Genomic DNA, 13,789 nt, shown 5'->3' with positions numbered 1-13,789 from the left:
TGTATGTAGGAGCAATTTCAAGAAATATGATACCGAAAAAATATTTTCTCTTAAGAGGTAACTTTTCCCTTTGAGACTTTGAAAAAGCTGTTCAATACTGCCTAATGTAGTACATAAACAGCTTAAATATTTAAACTTATTTTTTTCTCCCTTTTGTGCCCTGGATAGCATGGCTTTGGACACTGAAAGGATATTCACAGAAGCATCACCTATTTAAAAATTATAAAATCCATAAATCTACATTCTGAAAAGAAAAAATGCCTCTTGTACACAGTTTAAGCCACACACATCTAAGGAAAATGGGAAAGTTGATGTTATTTCCCACATGCCATGTCAGTTAAAACAAAAGTCACGAATTTTGTAATAATTAATCTAAGTTTTGAAGTGTACATTACCTCTTGCAATTTGCACAGAGATACATACAAGCATACATAAAAAATGAGCACTGCTGCATGGATGCGAACAAAAGTAATTTTTGTAACTCTCATCGATTATTTTGTCCATCCAAATGCATAAGTAGACATTGACATACCAGTTTTAATACACTGACAGCAGGGTATCTACTTGTAGGACAGCACACTGAGAATTGCCAACAGAAGGCTGGGTCTCTGCCCAGGACAGTGAGGATTTCCTACAGAACTGTGCTTCGCATGCATTTACTGAGTAACAGGTGAATTCCATGATATACTGGATAGCAACAGAAGATCCTACTAGGCTCAAGCAATTTGCAGCAACAACATAACTTTGACAAACTCTGCTGCAGTGTTGACAAATTATTTTGATGTCTGGCAATAAACTTAAAGTCACTGTAGTTCATGACAGTGTCAGTGCTGTAAGACAAATGCACTGCAGACTACAAGACTCAGTCCTGGTTCCTTGTGTTAACTCCTGTTAACATTCTACTCAATATAACCCGCTGTTTTGACAACTCTATCTGGTTATAGTTCTCTACAGAATTTTATTTAGCTATTACACTAATTTACATTTTTTCCTAGCTTACTTTACTCACACAAAACCATATTAAAAAAAATAAAATCTTAAAAAGAAAGGACACACACCACACCGCCCATCCCCCCATTTTATCTATCTGGCCTACTACCCACTTAAAGAAGGAATGAAAATTGATCTAATCTCTTCTTAACTGACAGGTTCTATTATATTTTGTAGAGATCTAAACAGACACTACCTAGTAGATTCTAATTGAATATGAAAAAAATCTATACTGGTCTGAAGAGAGTGTATTCAGAAGATCTGATTTTTATGTAAATGCTTATAAAAATTCAGCAGTTGGTGTTGAACAGTGAAGATGACTAATCCTCTACAGGTGACTAATTCAGTAATTAGTATGTTCGTGTTGATAACAATCATATCAATTAACATTTAACAAGCAGAGCTCTCAAAAATAAAAAGTATCGATAGATATTCAACTGCTGGCAGAAGCAGAAGAAAGCATTATGAAAAATGAAAAGTAAAATTATAGGCTATTTTGAATAGTTGTGTTAACTAGCTTAAATTTCTGAACCACTGATGAATTACTACTCTCCTCCTTTGTTGATCTGTGAAACAGCTCTGCAGTAACATCCCACGGAGATCATCTTGCTAGTTCAAGACACCTTGAAAACTACACCATCTAGTCACACAACAGTCTACTGCTTCACAATAGGAAAATCAGATGCGATAAAAGTCAGCAAAACTCATTCAGCAAAACTCATGCCTTCATTAATAGCAACCCACATCTGGTGAGATTCTCTTTCAGGTACTCTCTCTTGCAAGAGGAATTCATATGCTTAACACAGATTGTAAGGGTCATTGACCAAGCCTTTGAAAGAAGTGCCTTTTTTCTGTGTGTGTGTATATGTGTGTGTGCGTGCATGTAGAAGACATGTTACTAAGTTAAATCTAAAAATTGATGCTAGTTTCTTATTTCAGTAGTCAAGTCTGCTGGTGGTACACTGTCTATACTGACAATGTATTTGTACCAGAAGACTGCTATACAATCAGCATTTATGAACTAGTCTCATGTTCCCTTAAACTTAATTTGAGTGTGTTTTCCTCCCTTGTAATTGACCCAAGATTATAACAAATGCTTCCAGGTCAGTAAAATTTTCAAATCTACTAATCTTGCAAACCACCTCTAATTTAAAGATATTAGACTTAAATCATGCTACTTCCCTGCTCCATTCATCTGCAGATTCAAGAAATCCCAATATTGGAAGTCAATTTTTATGCCTGAAATACTGACCTAAGGGTTTTGCACCACATTAAAGCACTGCTCTGCCTTTGTTCATAAACTTGCATCTGCAACTTCTAAATTATATTGAAATGGAAACCTGAGAAAATAGAGCATCAACTCACAGTCAATAGCAGCTGAAAACATGGCAATTATACGATGTCAAGCTCATATATGTGTTAACTTAAATCCTCAGAAGCTGATTCTTGCATCCTATTATGCAAAAATTTACTTTTTACTCCCTGATGCTTGCAAGGTTTTTTCTGAGGTACTCCTCTCTTACCTGATTAACTCTATCGTGATGTTGAGTTTAATGATTTTATGTTACCTAAACAGGAACAAACAGAAGTCCTCAACTAAAATTATTTTTATTTCCTAAACTCAAATATTTACAAGGGGTCAGACACATCTGTATAGTCAAGGAAGGGAACTTCTAGACAATGAGTACTTCCTGTAAAACATAGCTGCTCCTTAAGTGATCCTGTCATGAAGCACTGACCGAACAAAAGCAATCACAATTTCCTTCTGTATATGGAAACAGTGACTGTATAACTTGCAACAAAAGAATTTTTCTTCCATCAAGTAAAAGTTCACATTTTTTCAGGATCCAAAGCAGAACTGCAGTTACCACTTGCAAATGAAACCACTGTTTTTTTAGACTCAGATGTAAAGTAAATCTTTACTTTTTCATATTGCAGATTATTACCAAACCAGGAAAACATTTAGCAAACAGTCATGCATGTGTAAATTTGAGATATTGAAAGCTTAACTGACACAGTACTTGAATTTCCGAAGGCAACATCCCACGGGGAGCTGATAGGCTGTTCTTCTCCTTTTGCTCCACCTTCCTTATCAACACCTTGAATCCCAATGCCTGCTACAGTGGTCACCACCTCTAATTCCAGATCAATCTACAAGAAGCAAAATTATACACACCAAATGCACAAAATTAACTTGGCTGAAGTTACAGATAATTTGAACTAAATGTCAAGAACAGAGTTTTGATGACAAATAAAAAACAAATCCTAATGAATTTCAAGTATTTGTTTATATAGGAGAATAATGATGATGTGGGCAGCAAGGGCACCAGGAAGACCACGTGCCTGGAATTGTTTTCCACATGCAACAAAAATTAATACTGCTCTGTCAACGTTTTCTCAGCAGTTGTAGAAAGAGGCATCAAAATTTTCTAGAGAAATACTCTGACAGACAATGGATGTGGATGTTTTATTTTAAACTGCTATAGGAATATGACATAAAAATTCAGATACTACAACAGTATCTTCCATGTCTATATAAAATAATCTGCACAAAGAAATTATTTTTGAAGTTTATTTCATGCCTTAGAGCAAAAAATGTTCTTATTTTAATTTCTGCAACCTAAATCCCTTTATTTTTCCTTCCTCATTTGCTTATTTTTTAAGGTCACATAAAAAGGGAGTCTTTCACACACAGGATCTTCTAACTTTTGTAGCAACAAAAGCACTCTTTTTGCACAGCCTATGGCCTGCACAAGTATTTGAAAGCATGTCCTGTAGCTGTTGTATTACTTTAATTATTAGATCCCCTCATGGTAAAAGGGAACAGCTAAATATCATGAAAAAATGCTGAAGAAGTATGATCCAGATTTTCAGACGTTTCTGTGCTGTCTTTGCTACCTGCAACACAATTTCCTGCAGTCACCAGGCTACAGTGATGACTATTAGTAAGATGAGGACCCCGGATGCGAACTACTCATTTTTAGTAACAAGATTTCTGTACAAACAGCGACCCTTGGTTCTTTCGAGAATAAAACCTGGTTGCCAACTACAATGAATACAGTTGCAGGGAGTTTGTGGATGGGTGCTTTGAAGTGAAACACAGAATGAACCTGCTTAACAGGACACAAAGGCACTCAAACTGAGTAAGGATGTACCTCCTCTGATTGCAAATCAGACATATCTGTGAGGATCTGAGTACATGATCTTCTGAGATACATAAAAACTTTTAATAATAAGGTAATACTATATTGCTTCAACAAAGTTCTGATTATTCTAAATCTGACCTAACCAAATGTAAAATCCAATGACAATATAAGCACAATGAGTAACATACCTATGTGCCAAAACCTTACAAGTGTTTAATAAAAAAAAAAAAATCCACATGCAGACAACTCTGATATTAAAGCAGTTACCTGCACTTTAGAGACCCAAACAGCTAACAGAAGTTTAGATATCCCCTGAACCACAGTAGTACAATAACTTTAGATAAGAATCTGATACTACTGAAGTGAAACAAAACCAATTCTTGCTTCCAGTACTAAGAATACATGTTTCTCGTAACAGGAAAGTAAGAGTAACTAGGAAAAAAACCAAAATCACTTATGCTAGAACCATCTTCATTTGAAAGGAAGCCCAAAAGTGTTATGTAGTCCTTTAAAAAGCAAACTGCACAACATTTATTTATAAGATATTTGGCCTATTATTCCTTCCTGATGTTGAGGATATTTGGAGAGTAATTAGGTATAAATTTCACCTGTATAAGTAGAATACGGTATAAGAGATTAATTTTTAATTTCCTTATGGAAAATGTACCTTTCTGATTAGGTGATTTTCTGTATCAGCTACATAAATAACATTATTTTTTATAGCAATCCCTTGTGGTGAGTTGAAAGCTGCCTCTGAAAATCTTCCATCTCTTCTTCCACTGTTTGGACCTATAAATGAAACAAAGGAAACTCAAAAGTAATTTTAGAAAAAAACTCCAAACTTTAAAATAAAGTGCATACATTTAAATCTGTAAGAGAATTACATACACTAAAAGATGCTTTCCTAGCACCTTGTACAGTTTACATTATTAATATTTTGTGCAGTCTCATTTTAGTCATTGCTCTATGTAATTATGATAGCCTGGTGCTATTAAGTTTTGAACTCATTCTCTGCAAGTTCCCTGCTTCTTTAAGACTTTGCTTTGCAAGATGAGCTTAATAGGGTTCTAAATTGTTCTTGTTGTCTTGCACTAAAGGACAAAAGCAACAATGGAAGACAGAAATAAAAAACTACATATATTTATATTCCTGACTACATCAAAGCAAGCCAGCAGGAAGAACTTTTATTTCTAAAACTCAACTTCATTTCAATAGTTTAGATCTTGGTGTAATCACAAATGAAACTAGTATTTGATTTGCAGCATTTTCTCATTAATAATAATAATAATTAGGAAAAAGATGACATGGAAATAATTATACAAAAGAACAGTGAGAATGATGGAGTGACAGTCTTCTGCTCAGAACAAACAAGAAATAAAAAGGAACATGACCTGAATATAACAGTATGAAGGTAAGCATCGTATTTCTGAGGGAGTAACATTTAAAAATGCATTAGCAGTATATGTCAGCAGAAGACATTTAGATTAGATATGAGTTATGTGTGCATCATGATTTATGATGCAAATATAGTAATTTTAACCTTTGTGCATGCCCACATTTATTACTGTATTATCAACTTCATTACATTATTTGCTGCCCACTGAGTCATTTAACTGAGTCACTGAAATACACAGACTTTTATTACAACCTACTGTCAGAAGACAATTTAGACCTTTACAGACACAAAGGACTGAGGTGCTGCTGTGTCAGATTCCAGTAGTTCCCCTTGTAAGCATCAGGGTGCACATCCCCAAGGAAGGGACTAGCACAGGAAGGAGGGAAACCAGTTCAGAGGTCAGGATACTTCCCTCTGAGTTGCTGTTTAACGATTATCCCAGAACACTAAAGGGCAGCTTGTTGGCAGAGACTTCATTTCACATCTCAAACAGAAGTCAGATTCTCACAACTCATGACTTTTGTCATAAGAAATCCTGTTTGTACTTCCTATTGATGAAGGGTATTAAGATTAATGCCTTTATCAGCTTAACTTGGATAATTAAGCTGTCTATCCAATACACTGTTACTTCAAATAGCAAGAGATGTTCTTCCTTTCCTTAAACAACAGTACCACTGGTATTTTTACGAGGTTTGTAGGATCCTGCCAGAGGACAGGCATTGGTCAATACCAGACTAATATAGTACATATCAGCATACAGGTCCTGATTTTGAAACATAAATGAACCAGTTTCCAATGATTTAGGCATTCAACCACTTCCTAAATCTGTCTGTTATGACATGACGACTCATGGATGGACTGTCCTGTACTTGGTGCATTAAGATGTAACTTTGAGCATTGTAATGGATTTAAAAAAAAGAACAAGCCTGAACATTTCATTTATGAAAGCGTAAAGCATACAAAGAACATGCAAATTTTCTTTATTTACATTGTAAAGCAGATAGCAATTTTACAAAAAGTTAAAGAGATTAGCTTTTAAAGCTGAAACACTACTAACAAACTTTGTAACAAATGTAAGTAAATTTAAATACTTTCACTATTTTCATAACTTGTTTATATGTTTCACCTCAATTTTGGTGAGAACACAGGCCTTTTCATATATACTGAGGCAACTTCATTTTCAGGTGCCTGTGTACTAGGACAATGCCACTGTTCATAATAATTCTTCCCTCCTCTAAAAACCAAAAGGGGATCCTATACAGGAATGATCTTCATTTAAAAAAACCACAACAACCAAAGAAAAATCATACCCCATGAACTTCCCCACCCACCACCACAATTCAACATTCTTTTCGTTTGTCAGGAAGGGAAGCATTACTGTCTCTCTTCCCTACCTTACTGCTGGATGTGCATAACTTAAATTTAAACCCATTTGCAACTCTTTCAGAAGAATACAAAATATAATTTTTGTAATTCATTTGGACATCATATGGAAGATACAAGCTTTAGTCAATGGAACAAAGAAAAAAAAATTAGACATCTCAACCAATTGCATGAACAGTCTCCTATTGATGGTACTATACTATATCCCTCCATATCCAGTGAAAGTGATTTTAGTAGAAAAAAGAATTCTGGTAATCCTTGTAAACTGCTACGTCCTCTAAGAAAAGAGCCTGGTAGGCCCAGTGAACATACTCTACTCCTAAACTAAAATTACTGTAATAAACTTATACACCCTTACCTCCAATAGTGTGTAGAATTTGTCCATTTTTTCGAGTAACCAAAATCCTATGATGTCCAGTGTCAGCTATTACCAGCCTTTCTCCTGAGTTATCTACGGTCACTTTGCCAGGAAACAGCAGGGGAGAAGGTGGTAAGGAGTCTCTGTATAACTTTATTCCAATGTTGTTATCTTTGATTTGTCCTCTCTCCTTGTAGAATTTCAGTGTTATAGAAGTAAATAAAAACAACTTCTCTCTGTGTCCCTCTCCAACAAGTGAAAACAGCATATTTCCACGAGGCCCAAGAATGACCAGAGTTGGCCAGCAGGACACTTCTAGTTCATGCCACAGTGTTGCATCTGCATCATTTACTACAGGGTGGACAATATTATACCTCAGAACAGCACTTCTAATGTTATCCAGAACTTTTTCATTTGGAAATTTTGCTGAATGGATACCAACAATAATAAGACCATCTGAAAGGAAAAATAAAATTGTGCATTGAAGCATATTTTGTATTTGAATTAAAAAAAAAAAGTAAAAACGAACAGTTATCTCACAATTTGACCGACTGCTTTCCAGAATGAAAGAGGATTTGAACAAACTAAAAGCAAAACATTTAATTTCATTTAGCATCAATTGTTATGTGCCATACAACAATTCATTCCAAACTGGAAATTTACATACCAGATCTTTACTGTTATTTGGCATTTATGACCTAATGCATTAAAGGGCTTCACTATTTGTAAAACTTCAAGCAAATATGTTAAAATAAAATGCTTTTGTAAAACAATTCTCCAAAAGCCCTGCAGGTACAGTCAGTAGAGTTTTCTACGGCAAGAATACTGAAAGCAGCCATCTGATCAGAGGGCCTGAACCAGGGCCCAAAATGTAACAACTATGAATAGCTGTGCCAAAGGACATGGTCTGGAACAGAAGGTAGTATTTATTTTATGCTTTTCTCCTACCTTTATCACAGAGATTGGCTAGCTGGACATGTATACTCACCTCTGGTTTTGTGGTAGAAAACCATACTCATTGTTTCAGGTCTCAAACAGTTGTATTATTTGAACTCAGATAAGATTGTTTCCCTCTAAAAAAACTAACATAATCTCAAGTTGGCTTTTTATTCAGTTACAGAGAAATGGAAAGCTATTTTTCTCTTTTAGCCCTTTTCCTCAACCATAAAACAGTGTTAATGGAGAAGAATATCGTCTTCAATGGGACAACAGGAAAGGGCAAAGTGCTGCACAATATAAGACTTAGTTGAATAAAACAATTTCACATATACAGAATTTAAAAAATCACTATAACTCACAGTCTTTATCAATCCTATAGGTACAGCATGTTGCAGCATCAGACAGCTGAAGCTGTAGCATCATTAACCGCTGAACTCCAAACAGCTGGTCAAATATTTTAACTGTAATAGGATCAGTAGCAGTGCTTATATTTGTCCTTCAAAAATATCATTAAAGCTAGAAAGACAATTCTATACTGAACATCTGAACAGCAAATAAGTTGTAACATCCTCTCATGAAGAAAACTCTTGTGGAAACTGACAGATGCTATGCTGAGATATAAGAATACGCACACCATTTAAAATCCTTTATTTGAAGGATTATAACAGAGCACAACACTGGACTTATGCCAAGCTATTTCTGAATATTAAAAAGTACTCCCTCTTATAGAAGTCACTTCTGGACTGCTGATAACATGAACTGAATATGCACTGGGGTTTAAAATAACTTTCTGAATGCCACTTGAAACACAGAAATAGCACCACTGAAGATAGCAGCAAGAACATATCAGATAAAGATGGTAGGCAACATTTAATCCTATGGAAAGCAGTCTTCATTTTTAAACAGATCTTCTGAAATGCCAGACAATAGAACTATGTGCATATGTACAATGACATATGACAATGATTTAGGATCACCCTAAACCTACAGCTTCTTGTGTTCAGACCTCTTACATCCCATGATCACACCGCTGAAGTTTCAACATACTCCATGTAAGAGGGCATTTGAACCACATTTTTTTAAAAAAAAAGTGATCAGAGTATCAAAATGTAGATACACAATTGTACACGATGTACAATTAAAAAAGACATTTTGTATCAATATTGATGGGTTTTTTCCTTAGCTCTGCAGAAAAAGATAAGCAATATTCCTTCAAATATTGACACCATAAAGATCCAAATGCATTATGAAATAGATGCTTTGTCAGAGTGAGATGTTTGTTTTCATTCTAAAACTGTCGGCTAGGTCAGCACCCTCTGTCACTTCTATAGCCAGTAAATGTGTAAATAAATGCTATGTTTACAAATCTAAAGTCTAGTAAAGCTGCAGTTTCACTATATATTAAATCTGACTTGCTACTGCCAAAAGAAATCGTGTCACTCATCTTTTGCACCAAAATCCAGTTTTTTGCAATCACAAAGTGATAGATTTTCAAACTAACCCAACCAAAACGGAAGGGACTTCCATTAACTGAAAAAAGAGCAGATCAAAATACAATGAAACTCCAGAATAACACTGAATACCAAGATACCTGCATTAATACTTCTACACATTCTTAAAGCATTTTGGTATGTACAATATACTTTCTAATTATTTCTCTCAAGCTGCTCAAGTCAGCAACTCTTCCCTCCTCTTTTTCATAGTATTCACTAGTAAATTGTGTTTGTCTCTGGTGTAGAAGATGATCTACTGAAGTCTTTTCTACAGCTTAAAAAACCACAACCCTTACTGCCTTCATATATTTATACATATAACTGTAATGCTAAAATCTACACGCTTATCACAGCAAAGAAAGATTAAATAGTCCTGAACAGACTATCAAAACATGGAAACAGCAGAAAACAACCAAAAGGGAGATATCTATAGTGAAAAAAAACAATGTATTTTTGTTTGAACCATCAAGCACCTTAATCTCTTCCTGAATGCAACTACTATCCTCTGTTTCCTAATGGATTACATTTAAGATTGATGTTCCACACACCTGCTCTTCTTTCCTTTAACCTCCACTTTCATTCCAAGTATCTCTTTTCTCACTCCACTTCCTGCAGGAACAGGATAGCTCAAATCAGAAAGAATTTATTAGGATAGCTCCAATGCAAGAAGAATTTATCACCTATCAGCAAAGTACTTTCCTCAGGTATTAACTCCTAATAACTCCTATGACAGCACGTTTAATACAAAGCAACTTAAAAAATGTGTTTCCAAGTGGACATTCGGTTCAGTTCACAGTTCTGCAGCCTCTTCTACACCAGTATAGAGATGTTCAAATACTTTCAAGAGAAAACTTGTGGGGAGAGGTTGTTAACATTAATATCTTATCAACTGATTTAACAGCTTGGTCTTAAAAAACAGATTAAGGATATGACAACTACACTAATACAAGAACACTATACTACAAAATGTTTTTCATTTAAAGATATTTCTTAAATGATCAATGTAATCTTCTGAAATCTCAATCTAGACACTCCCTCAGCATGCCTGATATCCACAGCAGTCCATTTATCATCTGCTAATCACCTTCCACTTAAAACTGTCTCCCTCCCCAAAAAATGCCATGACAGTTTTTTCTTATTAAAGTCCCTCATATCTGAAACATTACACCACATCTCAAATTTCTCCAAAGCAAACAGCTAAGCTTTACAAGGTAGAAAAATTAGTTTACTTGAGTCTTCTGTAAAGCACTGTATAAACCTACAATATGTAAGTGAACTACTTAAAGAACTTGAAATTTCAAAGATACTGTAATTTCTATTTCGAGTGAACAAAGGTAACATGTTAAAATAAATTCTGCCAAAATTAAAGTCAGAAACATCAATGGAGAATCAGAGACTTAAAGATGATAACATTATTCAATATATATATATATATATATAATATTTAAAGGACTGAAAGTAACACTGTTCTTCATCTCACTCTTCAGTCTATTAAAATATCCAAGATGTGAGTAGCTGATATATTCTGTGTAAGACTACAGTTTATCTCTGACAAGTCATCATGATGACAAGAGACTGCATTCTAAATAGTAATTACCCTGCATTTTTATTCACTCAGAGAGAGATTTCATGTCAGATGTGTCTTTACAGAGCTTAACTCTATCTCCAGAATACAGGACTCCTAATGGTATATAATGTGATGCCAATACAAAAAAAAAAAAATCTAAACAAAGCTTACATATATTGTTATTTCAGTTAGAATGGAGAAAACAAGTAATCCTAATATATCCATCCTACCACATTTACTCTTCTCAGAGTTGGTTCCTAAATCAAGTGTAGAGAGTTACATACTTGCATTAACTTTGAGCCTGTACCTTACATCCTTGCACAGCTTTTTGCAAATAGTCTTATTTATGAGGATATCAGATTTGGGCTTTAAGCACATATCCTGTTTCTTTAATTATACAGACACAACAGATACCTTACTTAACCCCATTTAAAAATGTGATGGGACTATACACAGTCACCTTTTTTAGGCTACTTAAAAGATTAGAAGACATTTTTAGGCACCCCTGAAATTTTGCCAGCTGTTTAGTAACCAGCAACAAAGTGACTCAGCTACTCTGCCTGCAACACTGCCAGGAAATTCTATTGCAAGCCAGCCAAAGCACTTTTACCTTTATCAGAGTACTGACTCTCTAACGCATGGAGATCAGGCAGCAGGTGCAAGCAATTGATGCAGCAGTAAGTAAAGAAATCCAACACCACAACTTTTCCACAAAGGTCGTTGTGAAGAGAAATAGGACCTTCAGTGTTTAACCATTGTAGATCTGGAATTCAGAGAACAGTTAGGGGAAGGGCAGGGAACCGCAGACACACATGATTTGCATACCACCACACAACATTCCTGGTACACTGAACTTAAAAAACAAAAGTTCAACACCCCTTTCTACACAGATAGAAAAGCAAACCAAAAGTCTTATATTTATCCAAGTCATCCTTATGCTCCCCAATTCTTCATAATTACTAAATGAAAATAAATATTAACACAATTTAATGTAATATAAAAGTTAATATATTTAAATAGGCACCTTTTAATTGAAAGAACATGCAAGCCTCAGAACAATCTTCATACATTTTTAAACATAATTTACATTAATCAACCCCTAACAATGTTAGAAGGGTAACAATTAATTATTAAAACTTACATAAATGCTAGCAAACTAAAAAATTGCTAAACTCAATGATTCTTCCAACAGTTTTGTAAAGATCTAATTTCAGAGATGACTGAAATATTTTGTGTTTATAGTTTTGATCTTGACTTTCAACTCTGAAATTACAGGTATAAATTAATCCTTACATGGGAAGAAATACAACCTTTTCAGTTATACCCGGTAGCACTCCTGGTCATTTATTTTAACCCCTTGATATGAGACATGAAATCATTCTTTTCTCTCTGGTAACAGATATTCCTCTGATCCCATGAGAAACTGGTATCAAAATAAAAAATAAATATCCTAGAATATGGTGTGCCATTATTATCATTTAACATTTATGAAAACAGCAGGCGTGAAAAGATTGATGTGATACAATGCAAAGCTGAACTAAATTTTTGAAGGCCTATTTTTTTTAAAAAAAAAAGTATGCTGACTGATCTAAAAATCTTCAGAACTTTCACATCCCAACAGTTGCAGCAAGCTGTTCTTACTGCCCTGTAAGTTACTGCTGCTGAAGTCAGCAGGAAGCTTGTTTTCTATTTCACTAAGAGTGCCTCCATATATTATTAAACATAAATGAATGCACACACATTTAGATCTGGAGACAATAATAATTTATCAAGTATAAGCATTATTTCCACAGTATAAGGGCTTTACAATTTACTTTTTAATAGAAAAGATTAGGTTATTTTACAGCATTGCTCCTCTCCACTAGAATTAAAATACCTTTCATAAAAAAATGCTGGAAATTAAAAATGTTGACTATCTGAGCTCTTTTTAGAGGAGAAAACAAGCTTTGACACAACACAGAAAGTGAAACAATATTAATGACAAAGGTGAAAATTCAGGGGCCCAAATCTAGACAGAACGAGCATTCACTTTGCTCCATTGGTTAAACATCAGAATTCATTCCCATGATACACATGTGATTTTAACCCTGAAGTTCACCAGCTGAGCTCTCTGTCTTGCAGTCAGATGTGAGCTCCCACAGTTGCAGAGAGCCTCGCTAAGGTTAAAAGGACCTTGAGCAGGGTTTGCAAGATCTTACAAGACCTAACTTTTAATTTCACACTTAGCATGGGAAGAGATACAGAAACGTATGAAAAGGGAAATGGGCACAGCGCCGAAGGAGGATGACATATCCAGCACAGTTTGTATTATCGGGGACACAACAGTTGACAAGCATGTGTAAGTTATGGGAGAGAAAGCTGGGAAACATCCTAGGCGGCTGCAGTGAAACCACAGGAGCTCAGGAAAAAGCTGCAAGAGTTGGTAACGTCCTCACTATGACCAGAGGAGAGAGGTATCAGTGCACTGTACAGAAGGGAAAGCTTTTTTTAAATACAGGAAAAAAAAAAAAAAAAAGA

At 34.9% G+C, this 13,789-nt stretch overlaps 1 protein-coding gene across 1 annotated transcript in view; it reads right to left on the bottom strand.

Annotated features, from left to right (window-relative positions):
• Positions 1–13,311, bottom strand: part of NHLRC2 (NHL repeat containing 2) — a 34,018-nt gene extending 20,707 nt beyond the window's left edge. Inside the window, exons 1-5 of the mRNA XM_026851524.1 lie at positions 13,302–13,311; positions 11,883–12,035; positions 7,274–7,729; positions 4,804–4,925; positions 3,012–3,141 (exon numbers count right to left, since the gene is read on the bottom strand). Coding sequence (XP_026707325.1) covers positions 3,012–3,141; positions 4,804–4,925; positions 7,274–7,729; positions 11,883–12,035; positions 13,302–13,311 — 871 coding nt within the window. The remainder of the gene's footprint in view (positions 1–3,011; positions 3,142–4,803; positions 4,926–7,273; positions 7,730–11,882; positions 12,036–13,301) is intronic.
• Between the last annotated feature and the right edge of the window lie 478 nt (positions 13,312–13,789).

Source organism: Athene cunicularia, assembly GCF_003259725.1.
Source record: "Athene cunicularia isolate RWA chromosome 6 unlocalized genomic scaffold, athCun1 chr6_part1, whole genome shotgun sequence".
In the NCBI taxonomy this organism is placed as follows: Eukaryota; Metazoa; Chordata; class Aves; order Strigiformes; family Strigidae; genus Athene; species Athene cunicularia.
The sequence above is the reverse complement of the archived record's forward strand: the minus strand, read 5'-3'. Positions and strand labels throughout refer to the sequence as shown.